This window comes from Anser cygnoides, chromosome 8 (genome assembly GCF_040182565.1).
Source record: "Anser cygnoides isolate HZ-2024a breed goose chromosome 8, Taihu_goose_T2T_genome, whole genome shotgun sequence".
NCBI classification, from domain to species: domain Eukaryota; kingdom Metazoa; phylum Chordata; class Aves; order Anseriformes; family Anatidae; genus Anser; species Anser cygnoides.
In genome coordinates this window covers 30,693,315-30,710,199 of record NC_089880.1, presented here as the reverse complement: position 1 = coordinate 30,710,199, position 16,885 = coordinate 30,693,315, and the positions used below count along the sequence as shown (strand labels likewise).

Genomic DNA, 16,885 nt, shown 5'->3' with positions numbered 1-16,885 from the left:
TTCTCTAAACCAAGAACTATGTAGTAGTTCTATATCCAGCAAGGATTCACCCCATTTGGATCAGAAACCTCCTTCGAAAAGAAAAGGCAGAACATTTACAAGAAATGACTGTTTGTTACAAGTCAGCAGTGAACGCTACAATTTCAGTGCTGGAAAAGCAGAAGTAAAAGGGAGCACTGCCAAAAGGCAAGTGGATTTAGATCCCACAGGGGAAATTAAATCAATACCAAAAGGTTATTCAGCCACCTTAAAGGGAAAACAGACAAAACACGGAGACTGCGATGCCATATGGACAGGACAGAAAGGAAAGAAAAATTTTCTCTGTTATGGTAGGAAGACTTACAGTGATTTGTTTTCGTTTTCAGCATGGGGAATGATGAAGAACATGAGGCAAAAGATGGGAGGATGGGATGGAACAAATGACAAGCAAGGAAAAAAACGTCAAGTGTACCAAGTGAACTACTTCCAGAGTATGAAAGAAATTGATGAGTAGGTTCACAACACTGAAGTTACATTAATAAGAATGCTAAAAATAAAATATCCACGAGGAGAACAACCAGAGTACATAGCTTTAACAGCTGTCCCACCTCAAAATGCCTCCTAAGACCTTCTAAACTATTGGCACAGATTGAGAACCATGGAAAGTAAACGAAGGAAGGAGGGACTATGATGTGAATTTACCTGAGACAACACTTATGCCTTTTAAGATACCTGATCTTCTAAATACAGAAGACAACAAATGTAATTCACCTGTTGTTCGGTGAAGCTCAGTAAATTATTAATTAAATGTACAGAAACAGTAGAGCTAGTAGATTAAATGGGTAAGGAATAGACCAATATGAACATGCAAATGGACATCGTTAGAAGGGCAGGTACAGGCCTGGACTGAGATTTCTGGGAACGGTGCTCAAGAATCTGGACAAAATTCAGCAACATTAAGTCGATCACAAAAATACCACTGTACTGGAATTTAGAGAGAGGACTTTTTCAAGTGATCACAGAAAAGAGACTCTGTAAAACCCATTCCACAGCTGCCAAGATGCTTAATATCATTGTTAAGCACAGTTAGATTGTTTCTAACGTGCTTCAAAGGCTGAGGTACAAATTCAGTTAAAGACTCCGTAGTCTGTTATTTATTTTTAAAGAAACAGAGAATGAGATGGGGAGAAATGAAGTGGTAAATGCACATCTTGGTTTTCCAGGATTCATGGCAAAGTCAGTTACTGCATAACGTTCAACTTCAGTGAGTAAAAAAGGTAGAGAGAAGGAGAGTCATCTGAACAGATCTGCTTGCTGCTGCCAAATCTGCTAAGATTGATGAATTTAGTATCAGTAGTAGCTTTACCTTTTCAGCTGCTGGTCTCAGCTGGCAAGATCATTAGGAACTGCAGAACAGCTAAAAATGATCGAGCCCATTAATAAGAAATTACTTCTGTGCAAGGTATTAACTTAGGTCTATCAAGCACACTGACAGAGGAAGATCCTAATTGCATAACTGGGTATGAGGCTAGTTATCAAATATAATCTTTAACTGGGAATTATAAATAATTAATATCAAGCTGAAATCAGTTTGCTACAATTGGTGTTTAAGAAACAGGGCTGGTTTGGAAGTACAGGATACTTTCAACCTGACATTCACAAAGTTTGTAGTCAAATGCTCCTCGTGACTATCATTTACCCCCCAAAATACAAAAAAACCTTCTTGAGGTAACTAACTTCCATACAGCAGATGGGATGGCAAACTCAGTAAAAACATTCTGGAAAAACCTCCATTAGTTCAAGAACTATCAACTTCCCCTTAAATTAACAGAGGCTAAGATGAAAACCCCGTGTCTGTGCCCTCATTACAGTTTCCATGAGAAAAACCTTTCAAAATCCTTTTCACTCCCACCAATAAAACCTTAAGAGTGACAAACTAACCAATCTCATTAATCATCCCTGCTTCAATGGCACACCATTGCCAGCAAGGAAGAAGAAATCCCACTCTGAGTGGGAGCCACAGTTGCTTCAAGGTCAAAAGCTACCACAGCGTCCCTCTGCTTTGTCTTGCCCATACTGGGGCAAATAAAAAACAGTCCAAGGCACAAGATGAGGAGAAACATCACCGCTGAAAAAAAAAATCAAAAAAAACAAGCATGTATGTATGCTGTTTTGGTACAATAGTGTGTAAAAAATAGAAAAATCAAAAAATCAAAGTGACTCATTAAAAACTAATTCAGGATTTCTAACTGCAACTTTAATATCCCTAAATATTTCATTGGAAGACGAGCTATGGATAATAATATCCCATTTATCCAGAGCTGGAATTAACAAAGCAGTATCCTGGAATCTCAGTCATGCTGTGGGAAGCTCTCAAATTGCACTACATCCTACTTTTTAGGTCCCTAAATGATTGCAGAGTGATAATCATTGCAATTCTCTGCATAAACAAAACAGGCTGAAGAGCTGCAGAACCTTTCCCATAAAAGACACTACAAAAAATGGAGTTTCTCTCAGAACAGCGCTGAATCAATAAATTAGCAGATTTTCCTTTTTAAAGGGAAATATTTAATATGAACAGCAATGCCAGAAATCAACTGCAAGCTTTTTAGGGTGAGGACTATGCACCTGTGGTTCTCAACCTAGGCCTGCTCAACTGCCACCCCAATTCCAATGTTAAAGCACAACATTTGACTTCCACCGCTGACACCACTGCCAAAGCAAGTCCTCTAGACCTCACCTAGAAATTTTTAGACTGAAAACAGATTACATCTCGTTACAGAAGAGAGCTGTAGGAGCCTGGCTGGTAAGAGAAGACCATCTAAGTTACAAATCAGTAGCCCTTCGTAAGAACATCTTTGAGGATTAGAGCCTATTGCCACACAGCACTATTTTCATAACACAAGCAGAAAACGGCAGATAAGTTTATCACGTAACCCAACTGTATCCCACAAACAATCTGATGTAATGATTGCAGCACTACTCACTCTCTGCAGAAGGCTCTTCCTCCTCTTCATCCACGTTAGCTTCCTCCGAGGGCAGTCTTTCACGTGCTCTATAAGGAGGCGGCAATTTCATCGGAGGTGGAGCCCCATACTTTCTCTAATGGATTCAAAATAAAATAATTACATGCTTCGTATCCTCCGTGCACAACAAAAAAAGTCCTAGCTACATGTGTACATACACAGCACTTAATTACAAAGCTAAAATCTGCAGCACAGGCTTTCTATGCAAGAAATCAGAACAAGAAGTGACACTGAACCTGAAGAAAGAAAATACAGCCATGCATGCACAGTTGTTGACAAAACACTTGTGTACCATAAACATGAAAGTATGAACATTAATCAAGAGTTAAAAATAAACATTAAATTATACCCCATTTTTCATTAGAGATGCTTGACAACAAAATATCCCGGTACTGCTTGAAGCCAACACACTTTTAAATACAAAGCAAGAACTCAATGCAGCTACAAGAATATTTAGACATATTTCACCTCCATTTTAGCTAAAATTTAAAACTTAATTTGAATTATAACTTACAATAAAATTCTATTACCTCACATAAATACAGGCAGCTCCGATAATGATGCATATAGCGGCGCATAACGGGTGTAAGGAATAGGCTCTGAATCTAATGAAAACAGCCGCTTGTTCGCCTGAACAAGTGTTTTTATAGCTCAGGGTAACTGGAGATTGCCTTAGTTTGCTATACGGTTTCACTAAATCACATTCAAGTATATCCCATGCAACCCCACTACTAATAGCAGGATGCACTTTAGAAAGGGAACACCGAGTACGTTACGCCATTAGGGCAGCCAGAACGCTGTAATGAATTTCTGCTACAGCCAGGAATTACATCTCAACACCCAAACACCAAACCTACAATCAAATTTTCCATTGTGTACGATGAAATGTAAACCTGCATATAGATTTCTAAAATCCTGAGCCTAAACTTGTACAGAATAGTCTAACTAGCCAGCTGCAATACCGGCTACATAGCGCATTTTCTGAGCTACTAAGACTGGCATCGTCCCATTGGTTTAAAAAAAGCATTACAGAAAAATGCTGCACTGAAGACAGCAAAACATTAATAAATGAAATGACTTCTATCCAATGGTAGTTAAAGTGTATAATAAGAGCACTTGGAGACGTGACAGCTGTTTCCCCGAAGTACGCAATACACCAAACAAGCCTTCTGCTTTTTGTTTGATCCCAGTAGAGGCAGAACTGTACAAAATCCAGAAGGCCCAAGAAATCTCAGAGGACTCCTGTTCTGTGTTACCAGCAGGTAAAGATGGAAAACCTGCAGCCCTACTTCCAGCTGCCTATGATGAACCAGTATCACTGCAATTTAATAACAACTCAGAGTCTAAAATTTGACCCTTTGTAAGACCTTAAACGTTTGGTAGAAAATCTGTGTGGAATTACACGAGACACCCAAGCTTATCCATTAGCTTGCTATGGCTCAGAAAGTCAAGCTTCTCTCGTCCCACTGAAAACCCAGGTGTGTAAATTGTGCTGAAGCACCCTGTTACACCATGGTTTTGAATTAGCACAGCTCCTTCCAGCACAAAGGCAAAAGCACAGCTTAAAACAGCCAAACAGCAAAATAACTTCAGTATCTGATTTGTCGATAAGAAGCTCAACTGTTTTAAGTGTTTAAATAGAAAAACCTTCAGTATTGAAAAGATTATTCATCACGCAGGAACAGGCAGTTTTTTCAGCTCGATATGGTCGCTTTCAAACCCAACTCTTTTGTGCCACTTTCAAGACAGGACTGGAAATATCAGTGATTTCCCATAGGGAAGCAGACTAGTAATCCACTAATAGCAAATCTTTCCAACTCAGAGATGCCCTTACTGCAGCACAGTGTGAATGCTTTGTGAATTACGTTCAAAGCTAAAAAGGAGCTACGTATTTAGGCAATGAAACTCTTCTATATTCCACCCACCAGTTTACAGGACCAGTAGACTAAAAAGGTCTGAAAAAGATTAGGTTCCCTCTTTAACCTCCAAACGCTATAGAATGCGACACGCTGGAGTCCTAGAGATTAAAGGTAACACATTGCAAGTGGATGAGCATTTCTCAGATTAGAAATACAGATAATAAAACCACAAAAAGTGAACTGTAACTGCTTCATTATAAGTATTATTCACTGGCATGAAAGCACAACTTCAACACCTTTCTTGATTTTTTGGAATAACTGAGCCTCACAGCATCTGTATCTGACAGGATCTGAAACAAGTCATAGAAACGCTTTCAGAGACAGAGGGCCTTCTCGGTTGTACAACGAACACTAGACGGAGTTGGATCAAACCAAAACTTCACCATATTCATCGTTGACATTTAAACCGCACCAAGCAAAAGTTATTGTCCACACTAACTGTGTCTCTGCTCCTCCAGTCCGGATACCCTCAAAGTCGTACCTGACCTACACTCGGAAGCACAGTTCCCAGGAACAAGGCATCGAGGAAAATACTCAGGCCATTAGAGCAACCTGGCTGGGAATGAAAAAATATTCTTTCCCCTTTTTCTAGTGACTAAAACAAATCCACTGGTTTATATTAAACATATTTTTTTCCTTTTTAAAAAATCTGCTGTGAGGTTTTTCAAAAGTTCCTGTGCAGTAATCGCTTCACAATTAGCAGGCCAGCTACAGATCACTTGGTCATTTCCTTGTTTTACACAGCAATAGGAAACATAAGAGACCTAGCTGATTTAATTATCCTATAACATGATTTTACTGAATTTCAGGCAGCCTCACATTAAGGATATTATTTGTTACATGTTATTATTTCTCTATTTCCACTGCACAAGGAGAATCAATTTGCCTCCCTATGGAGCAAGACAGGTACTTCCAGAAAAATGCCAGCGAAGAGCTGTAATAAGTGCAGGGTTTCAGCACCAGGGGAGACCACAGAACATTAATCAGAATCCTGCCGTGCATTTGGCAGAAATTTGGCAAAAGGTACTTGAATCAAAGATATTTCAACAAAGCACTTCAAATTTCACTTCAGACTTCACCGGGGCTCATCATACAGTTATAACGTGTGTTATTTCGTAAAATTTGGGTGTAGCATTAAATGAAATAAATACCTTTTCACTCTTATTTTCTTTGTTTGCATCCTGATCTTTGCTGACTTTGATTCCCTTAGGCTGTACAGCAGAAACCACCTGAAAAAAACAACATATATATTATATACAATTAGCATTATAGTTGCAAAACAAACATCCAAGGTAATGACACCAATAAAGCTCTATCCAGTGCACTCTCTCCATTTTGTCCCATGTAGAAGTACATTGCAGTGCAGTTTTGAGTTACATGCTTTTACTGAAGTTATAAGCATGCTCCGTTTTTTTAGTGCTCGCTGTTTGATACCTAGCCACATCTCTCCATTCACTTAAGCATTACTCTGAAGTCAACAACATGAATGTACACACTTGATATAGACCTCAGTATGCAGTCAGTTCTTAAAATATCAGTTGTTAATTATTCAAAGGTGATTAATATGTTTGCCCAGGGAGTCAGGAAATAGAGACCAGTGTCCGTGCACATAGACACCTTATAGAAGAACACATTTAGCCACTACATAATATTCCTCCTTGCTGTTCTTTTTTCTTACAAGGGGAAACATTTAGGGTAGTTTGATTACAGCTAGTGGCAGGCACACAGTTTAAATGCCACCAAAATACCCAAGTAATATCACATATTATATCAAAAGTATATAGAACTCTTGTGTTTATTTTTTTTTTTGCATGTACTTCAAGGCATATAGAATTGTATGCCTTTTTTTAGACAGGCTTTAAGAGGTTTCTTGCCTTGAAGACGAGGAGACGCCTAAATCTCTTGTAATTTAACTTGGTCTGAAAGAACTGCTTGAGGTTTCTGTGGTGATACATTTTACATGGAGCTGCTAGAGGGAATCTGGCTACTTTTCACCATGCTTTTGTTCTTTTGGATAACAGACTATATTTTTAGATGATGAAATACAAACAAATTAAAGCACACAGGGCCAGAATCAATTGCACAGATGGGAGAACCGAATTAACACCTAGTCAACAGATTTATATCTACCCAACTTGCATCAGAAGAACATGGTTTTGAATCGGGCCAGATAAGTGATCATATGGCCTATAAGCAGAAACTCTGGCAGGAAGGATAGACATAAAAACTGACAGATCTTGCAAAAAGAAATTTATCCAAGTTTAAAAGAAGATGCATAGTACACATTTATTAATTTTTGGAATAAAAAGTAGGAATATACTCACTTTTGGTAAGTTAGACAGACTCTGAACTACAAACACAACAGGATTTCCTGCATTCTTGATAGCTTCTACTGCTTCCTCGTGTGTGGCGTTCTGTAGGTCTATCCCAGAAACCTAAAAAATATTGTTTATTTTCATTAGGTAGCTTGTCTGTTGCACTGAGCCTTTACAAGTGATCACAAACATTCACAGGTTACTGTATATGAGGAAGGTACCAAAATCAGTCAACAGAAATTATTTTTGAAGGATTTTTCCATGATACTTCAAGGAAAAGCATATTGCTTAGAATTTATTCATAATAAAGATGGCCATATGTTTCGCAAAGTAATTCTAGACAAAAACATACTGAGTAAGACTCTCACAGAATGCTGGGTATAGTACAACTCTTTCAGATTCTACTTGTTTGTGAACTAAATCTGTTTTGAAACGGATTTTCAAAACACCACACACAACCCTGAAGCACTTACAAAAATGGCATTCCCGACTGTCATCTCTGACTGTGTGGATTTTCACTTATTTTTCTCCAAATGAATACTTCTGAATCTGGGCTCCCCAAGGCGATAATGCCATTCACACCTAAGCCACTTCCCATAACCAGGATTTTCCCTTAAACTGTGGTTAACCAGACTGTTAACTACCCCAAATTAACGGACAAAATAACAGCCCAAATTTCAGTATGCACTTCTATATTTATAATTTAGGCCTACCAGTTAGGGCATAAATTATTACTTATTATTCATTTATATAAGGTCTTTTCCCCCTTCTCATTTCCCCATCAGATAGCTATCTTTTCTTAAATATACGGAAGAACGTTAAAAGATCTCCACAGCTTGACATTTAAAAAAGAAAAGATGACACTAGGGATATATATTTCTTTGGTTTTCACAACGCAGTGTCATCAATACTTCACGTAAATGGTGGCTGTGTTTTGTTCTTCCCTCCATTCTCCCAAAGCCAAGACAAACTTTATTTCTTAAATTGAAAAGGTAGGTTTATCTGCATTTACCTCAAGTATTTTATCTCCAGTTTTTAAAGCCCTTGTTCTTCCTGCTGGGCTGTCTTCCAAAACTTGTTTGATAAAGATCCCTTTAAGTTCCTCTCCATTCTTCAGGCGCTTTATGACAGTTTGTCCACCAACAATACTGATTCCAAGAGACACATGTGGGTCTCTGAAGATCTCAACACTGAAAAAATACACGCAGAAGTCTAACAGCTTGAAACAGTTTTTTAAGCTATTAAATGCAAAGCGTTAAATAAATGTAAGCTTTTGGTCTTTCAAGGCTGTTTAATAGAGCAAAGGGATGAAGCCAATAGCCTAAGAATGCTCTCAGCAGAGGTGGCTTTTTACCCTCAAGCAGTCTTCACCCCACAAAAAGAAAAAAAAGCACTGTTGCCTGTCCATGCCTACTGTGCTTCCAATAGGCTTTTAGTTTAGAGAAAGTCAGGGTAAAACAGGCAGGTCTTCAAGTAAACAAACTCAGCCTCCTTTAGTTTGAGGAAATTGACTGGAAATGGCAAAAACTGCAAGTGGTATGCTAAACAAATGATAAAATAAGCAAACAAAAAGTTTCATGCAACTTTCCCAACACTGGCTTCTGTGTATTAGTTGCACATTCATCAGCTAAAGCAGAATTTATTTAATATTGTACTTAGGACCATAAAGTCAATTTACCTAAAAATGTTAACAATACAATGAGAACGTGGTAAGAGCTGGATGACAATTCAGATTATGCCTCAAAGTTTAGTAGAAGACCCATGGAAGAAGACAGCAGCATTATGTGCATTGTTCACACCTAGTAGGTACTGAATGAACACAAACTTGTAGAAGATCCACTATGTAAACCCACCAAGCTTTCCCAAGTCAACTCTACAAATAGAAGGTATAATTCTGTTGAACATCTGTTAAAAATCCACTGTATCTAAGAAAGCCCAAGGTACACAAGTACCCTGAGTTACCGAGAGAGGAGGGAAGAAAAAGAAAAACATAAGAAATAATCAGGCTCACAGAAATAAAGACATAAGGTAAATGGGGAGAAATGATGTAAACATATCAACATACGTCCGTGGTGGTCCCCAGTGGCTGAAGTTTGGAGTTTCTTCTCCTTCTCCTTCTTCTCTCTCAGGCAGTTCACTAATTGGGGGCAGAGGGAAGGGAGAATAAAAAAAACACATCAGCTATGCCAGGTCACAATTCCTTGCATATTTTGTATCTGGCAGTGTGACAGCAACGCCTTCGCAGAGTGTCCAGTTTAAATCAACTGTGCACAGTCAACAGACTAGACAAGAATTTTTGTATTTAGGTTTAAATGTACTTAAGGAACGCACCAGAAATAAACATGATGGGCAGGCCAAATTTATTAGCTGTTCTGCGATATACACACTTCCACTGCTGTACCTTATTCTGAATGGCTGTTTAGGCAGTTAACATTTACTTCCTGATTAATATGCTGTGATACTTACAGAAGGATATAAACATGATAAAGCCAGTCTAGCTTACCAGAAATCCTAGTGTGATGCAACTGAGAGAACAGATCCTGGGCGTTCCATTAAACACCCCAAACAGGGTGTAATTAAACTTTTATACTCCGTATGACTCGTCTCTTCATGGAAGAGGAATGGGAGTATCAAATTGCATGTCCCCACAGAAAGGTTGAAACAATCCATCCTTGCACGTATTTTTGGTAGCCCCTGAGTGTTGTCTGTAGACCCACTCACCCAAAACTAGTGGGGGAAGCAGGGGACAATTTACAGGTGTGGCAACTGCCTGTGACCAGTGCCAGCTCAAGGCTTCCCAGCAGCACTGGCAAGATTAAACTTTTCCTGCACAGGCCTGAGGACCATGGTTGAACTGCTCTTCCCAAAAGGAAGAGGGAGAAGCACAAAGGAAAAGAAAAAGCAAGAGGACGGAGATCTGGCAAGGAACTAAAGGGAAAGCTCTTTAAGAAGTAAAGACCAGTGCTGCCAGTGAAGGCTACATCCCTTTCCTCCAGGTCACATCCGTTCTTCTGGCTCTCCCCTCTCTGTGGGAGAAGTGAAGTAGGTGGCCCAGTACTCAGGAAGAAATATGGGAAGTAATGATTCAGTAAGGTTGTAAGTCACAGAACTGGCCCCTACCAAAGTACATCTCAGAGCAGCACAAAGATTTCAACAATTAGTCAAAGCAAAGAAGGAAAAAAGTTATGAGTATTAAGCAAAAGTCATCTGAAACCTCAAGTGTTTCTCCATACCTGTATGACACTGTTCTGGGCTGAGCTAAGGTGGTAACTCTCCCAGATTGCTGGTTGTTGGAAAAAACAAAATCCTCCCCTTTTAGTTCTTCCTTTTCAATAGCTTCTAGGTCAACGGCAAGCCCAGTTACTTTAGAGTCGATCCAAAGCTTCGTACCTGAAGAAGTAAAGGTGTAGATGTAAACTTTTGCTTCCTCTGTCTCTGCATCTTCTTGTCACCTTCAGAAATAAACCCCTTAGCTCACCATGTTCCAAATGTGGATGGTGTGTGATGATCAAGAGACTCAGTGATACAGAACACAATACAGAACATTTATTTTGAAGGAAATTTAAACCACACTAAACTCTTTTTTATAGCAGCTGGCTTCTGATGTACCTTCTGTAAGGCAATAACAGGAAATGCCAGATCTTTGTGGAACTGAGACATGCTTAGGTACAACTTATGTGACAGATGTTTCTCACAAAAACACGATTAGGAATAGTGAATCCATCCTTCATGCAGGGAGAGCATTGCAAAGCCCTGCTCCAGCACGGATGACTGATGTCAATTTGGTGCCATAAATATCAACGTTAATTAAACCACCAGAGCTCCTTGCCAGAGTCATTAGTCTGCCATTGTGGTTAACACAGCTCCTGCTGTATGTGATGCAGGTGACAAAGAAAGGAAAGAACCTCCTTTCACCCAGTGAGTGCTTTCTCAGGCAGGCTGATAAATTAGTTTGCTGTTGACATACCAAATCCTAACCATTGATTGGGGGGGGTGAGGGAGAAGAGAAAATTAATTTGGCCTTGAAGAGGTACCTCAAGTCATACATACTGATGAAAAAGCAGCAATTCAGATTAAATCTGAAGAAAATGCTTGCTGAAATTTTCACCCCAATCCTTCTCCCTCCAAGAAATCACTTCATTCATTTCAGTGCATCCATTACCACTCGTATTTCCTGAGTTCCTCACTGCTGCTCTGAGGCAGCCTGGAGAAGGTAAGCGTTCTGCCAGCAAGAGTCTGGAGACCACACATAAACCCAAGAGGGGAAAACCCTCACATGCAGGGACAACCACCTCACTCATTTGAGACACAGTATAGAGACTGGAAAGGCAAATTTTCATGTCCATTCCAATGCAAATGAAGCCATCAGAAAAAATAGGCCAGACTCACAGTTTGTTGGGCTGCTGGGAAACTAAAAAGGTTGCTACAGCTTCTCGTACTGCAAACAGGCCCACGAGCTGCTCCAGGAAATCTCCTCCAAAGAGCAGACTCCACCGAACTACAAAACTATATTCAGAGCTGTTGCTGAGTACAAGGTCTCCAGCCATCTGACAAGGAGAAACTTTGCTCCTGAGTACAGATTACAAAACCAAGATGCAATCATGTACCATAGACTTCATTTGCATGTGTTGGTTGTGGCAAAATTACCTCTGAAGTCTGTCACATCTATCATTATTATTATTGTTAAGTGTGAAGATCCATAGAATCAGCAGTCAACACTAACTGAGACAAATTCCTGACAGAAATTACATGCGTAAACAAAATAGCTCACGCCTGGAGTCCTCCTGGGGATGTAGCTAGACAGAGGAAAGTGATTCTTCGCAGACAGGACAAAGCTGCAGCCACTTTCAATATTACTTGTGACAACTGTAGGTAAACATTTGAAGAAGCAGCAAGAAAACGAAGCTGCAGCCTATTAAAAGCCAGACTGCCTTGAGCCTGCAGAGCTCTTCATTTGAATATTTTATCATTTGAAAGATTGAAAACAAATTTGCGCTTTGGTATAAAAGTGAAATTTCTAAATACAAAATTACAACAAATAAAAAAAACTTTTTACGAACCTAAATCCATCTGTTTTTCTGTTCCTGACTGGGTAGCTTCAGTATCCAATCTGCCTTTTTGATAGCTGCTGCGTGCTGTAGTTCCAGAAGACAGCGAACTTATGCTAGCATTTTCGTCATACTTCACAGAGGAGAAAAAAGTAATTAAAGTTAGAAAGCAATAGCAGCAACTTATATAGAGATATTTAACATGAGCATTGATTTTACAGCAAACGTTCACATTTCCTCAACTACATTCATATTTCTGTATTCAGATAACTATGAAATACTAACCATTCATCTATGCACTATATTAAGGAGAGGTGTGAAAAATGTATTACGCGATTGCGATATAAGCAATTGCATCTTTCTACCTGCCTGCAATCCAGGCAGGAAGTTGTTTACTTCTTGTTCATTTGTTGTTTTTAGTGACAAATGTATAGACTGAACATTGTGCACTGTGGTATAAAACTGCCAGCAGAAGCTACAGTGTTAGCCTGTTTATGTACATAGCGCATAAGGAGATAAGTCAGACAAAACCTGAAACGCTCTGTTGCTGTGATATTAAATCCTTTTCCACTTTAGTTTCTTCCTATAAAAGCATGGAGCTTAGAAGCTGGTGCACGGAAGACTGCGGTTATCACTTTTTTCATTAGCGAGTGAATGAACAACAACTCAGAAGGAAAAGATATTCTCAAGAATACTTGAAGTAGTCATATGAGTTTTGCAATTTATCCAAAACTCTACCTCCTCCAGAAGTAGATATAAAAGGTATCTTTTTACCATTGCTTCTGCCATGTCATTTTTCACTCAACTCCATCACCATCTAGCTCAAGGAACTGATTGGGTCTACAACTAATGAGGAAAAGATGGAGCTCCTTTCACTGACATTGCTGCTGAGGAGCCTGGCCTACTAAAACCATAACCTGACTCCAGCTGTTATGGAAATGTATCCATCAGGTTACTAGAGCTTACAAAAAAAGAAGTGAGCCCAGGTGTCGGAGATGGGAAAGGAGACCCAAGTACAGGCTAACCAGAGCGTGTGCCTCATTCAAGCAGGTCAATGTACAGACACTAAGGAACACAACAGAACCTTCCCAAGTATACAAAAGGATAGATGGTGTCCACTAGAGGTACCCAGATCTCACCTAGTAATTAAAACAAGACAGATTCCTTACAGAGTTCAGATCTGGAATTTTCCTTGAGGTATACAGGCCTCACGGTCAGGGTGCAGCACTGAGCCCTGCGCAGCACTACTTACCATTTGCTCCTTACTGAATGGGTATTCCAGGGACTGCTCTGGACTTAAGTTAACACTAGATCTGAAGTCTTGTGTTTTAGCTGCCTCAAGTTTCTCAGCCCATTGGTCTATATTGAGGTTCTTCTCTAAGCCTGCTTCCTGCCGATGCGAGGCACTGTATTCCAGGAAGTCTAAATGGTCTTCATACACATCATCTACCAACATCTCCCGTTCCTCATCCACGTCTTCTGTTCTGGGTTTCCAAAATTCACGCATCTCCCAGGACTCCTTCTCGTACTCATTGTCATTTTTAGAAAGCTGGAATGACCTTCCCAAGTCCAAAATTGGTTCATCAACAGCTTCTTCTTTAAAAGGTGTTTCATCTCTGAAGCCCTGCATAAAACATTACAGGAATATAGATTTTTACATTTGGTTTCTTGCTAACTCTTTTAAAGCTGTTTTATGTTAGAACTGTATTAAAATTACATCCTGATTTTTAAAGTGAAAATCTTCTACCTTGTGCATTTTTTTCCTCGAAGAAAATGCACTCTCTGACTTATGATTTTAATAGCAAAAGTAGGCATTGCAATTTCCTTTAAATATAACGAAATGTAAGTTGGACAGCTCAGATATTGCTGCAGCAATATCAATCAGCTAACCAATCTAGACTCAAGTTAGGGAACGAGGATTATTAAATTTCACTAAAAACTACAGGAAAAAGCACATACAAACCCAGCTAAAGTGTCTTTGTGGCTCGAATTATTGTCATTGCTCTGTGGATGCACGCACATTTCTTACAAAACAACTGCAGCAGTTAAATACAAGAAGAGCCTGAGAGTTGGCTGACAGCAGGATAGATGACCATATACTCAAAAAAAAAAAAGACATAATTGGCTGCTCACACTCTAATAAATAACTTGCTGTTTAAAACAATAGAGAACTCAGTTTTCTACTGAGTTCAAACCATAGAGCAAGGTGCAACAAAACCAAAAATACATTCACCCCTGCACCAAAAGATCTTGCTCAACACTTCTTTTTCTGTCACTTGTAACGTGCCCCTCAGTTTCCAGTGCTCTGTGTTTCTCCTAAATTGAATGGGGAGCTACTCAGTGGCTCACGGGGTGAGTCTGACTACAGCTTGAGCCTGCACAGGTGTCTCCAAAATTTTACACCTTGCAGAGCGACCAGAAAGCTTGCCACATATTGAAAGCTCTCCTCAGGCTACCAAGCACGTACGCCCAAACCTGATCTTCGGGGCACCGAGACCCCAAATACTGAAACCAATCTACAGATTCAGGGGTCCTGAATCAAAATATTTTTCTTTCTGCTTCCTTCCCCTTACCATGCTCCCCAAGGTACTTCACTATTTCTGACCCTTAATGTCAGAATTCTGTGTTGTCAGAAAAAGCCTCAGACACTGCCAGAAAGTGCTCATAATTCAAATGAGAGTCAGGAAAGAAAGCAAGAGACAGACAAGAGCATAAGGAAACAACACAGTAATGCTAGCTGGCACAAATGCACCACATTAATAGTCTAGAAATTACCCCATATTCATAGGCATTAAGTGTTCCTTTTTGCCCTGTGTACCTTGATCTCACTAAATACCCGATCTGAAGAGATTCTGATTCTCTTCAACATTACTTCTTTTCATTTCGCTTCTGCAGCATCGTTCTCCGAACACTGTAGTCTTGTAAGAGGCACCGGCTTCATCATAATCTAAAGCAGCTGACTTTGCTCAGAAACAAGACAGCGATTTGTATTGCCATCTCCCGATACAGCACGTAGGTACGTATAACCACACACTGCTGCACTGCAGTACCAGGCTCTACCAACGGAACAGGGAATCCTGCTGGCACAATAGTGAAGTCTACTGTTGGAGCGTATAAAATGTTTAAGATTTTTGCTTTGAGTCAGCTTCGTCAGCACTATGCTAGAACACCAGAGCACAAGCCATCATGGCACACCACTCTTGGCTCTCACGTGAGCAGATAAGGTAATAAATGGATGGCATTTTTACAACACTTCTCCATGCTACCATCGATTCTGTCACACATAAAGCAAAACCAAACACAAGCAAATACCCCTGTTTGTATTTTGTATGAACTGATTATTACAGTTCCTGTATTCACCAGGACTGAGATTCAATACTCTATGTACAGATACTTAATAACATTAGCTTTATTTGGGAAGTAGGGAAACAATCTGAGCTGGCAGAGGACTAATTTCTCTGCCAGGAACTCTTCCTATACACCTCATGAGCAATAAATTCCATTTTGCCTCATGAAAATCAGTAACATGTCCAAGATAATTTCTACATAATACACCTACATCTACCCCATAATAGTGCTCCTTTTGGTGGTCCTAAAACATTATTTCAGCATTAAAGTTAGGTTTGTGTCCACAGAGAGGTAGACAGGTTTAACAGTATGAAAATCTAGAATTTATTTTTATCAGGGTGTTGTAGTTCAAGATGATCCTTTACATACTCTCTTTTTCAGTCTAAAAAGAATGCATTTACCAATGTGAATTAATTCACATTTGTGGAGCATTTGGAAACAAATGACAAAATCTCTCCCCCTCTCTACAAGTCAGTACTGCAATACGATTGCCCATGACCATGGCATCTGAGTTTCTCTCACTGTCTTTAGTGCTTCATCCTCCCACAATCAAGTTACTTCTCAGAAAAAAAAAAAAAAAAAAAAGGAAGAAGAACTGAAGAAGAGACTAACGAAATTACTCGAGACAATACAGGAAGTCTACGAAGGAGAAATCTCAAGCTTGCCTTGTACAGCAGACTAATTCTTTGTTTTGCTTCATTGTAATACAAAAACTACTAGTAATATAGCATTCCTATTTCATATCCAAGGTGTCCCAAGGTATTTTAATCATACAGTAAATTTGATAGTGCAGTCCAGGAACTGCATTGGTAAGTACAACGTATATGCCTGGTGTTCACAGCACAATTAGCATACAGTTAGCTGTTAGAATCCAGAAGGAAACTAACCTGAAGCATATCCAACACTGAAATCTTACCTGAAGGGCACGCTATCTTCTGACTTTAAAATGTTATTTCCTGCCCTATAAACTTCAGCTGAACCAAAAAAAAAAAAATAAATACCTGTGGTGCTTCAAGTATTATTGAGAAATTATCTGTTGGCTCTGGAGATCCAGGGCTGGGTTTAACGATTCTGGTATCCGCACCGTGCATGTTCTGTTCTTCTTTGCTTTCTCCCTAAGAAAGGTGATCAAAACAGTAAGTCAGTAAAACAAAACAAAGAACTAAAAGCTCACATTTTTCAATAAACAAGAGGGAAGAAGGATAGACAGCTATTGGAAAAGAGGGCGAAAAAAGTAACAGAATGATAAA

General features: G+C 39.4%; 1 protein-coding gene across 7 annotated transcripts in view; it reads right to left on the bottom strand.

Annotated features, from left to right (window-relative positions):
- Positions 1-16,885, bottom strand: part of PATJ (PATJ crumbs cell polarity complex component) — a 147,755-nt gene that overhangs the window by 79,899 nt on the left and 50,971 nt on the right. For all 7 annotated transcript variants that reach the window (XM_048062237.2, XM_048062236.2, XM_067001724.1 and 4 more), the window contains 9 exons: positions 16,637-16,750; positions 13,540-13,911; positions 12,300-12,420; positions 10,473-10,629; positions 9,305-9,376; positions 8,252-8,429; positions 7,249-7,359; positions 6,076-6,153; positions 2,967-3,081 (listed from right to left, as the gene is read on the bottom strand). In XM_048062237.2, coding sequence (XP_047918194.2) covers positions 2,967-3,081; positions 6,076-6,153; positions 7,249-7,359; positions 8,252-8,429; positions 9,305-9,376; positions 10,473-10,629; positions 12,300-12,420; positions 13,540-13,911; positions 16,637-16,750 — 1,318 coding nt within the window. The remainder of the gene's footprint in view (positions 1-2,966; positions 3,082-6,075; positions 6,154-7,248; positions 7,360-8,251; positions 8,430-9,304; positions 9,377-10,472; positions 10,630-12,299; positions 12,421-13,539; positions 13,912-16,636; positions 16,751-16,885) is intronic.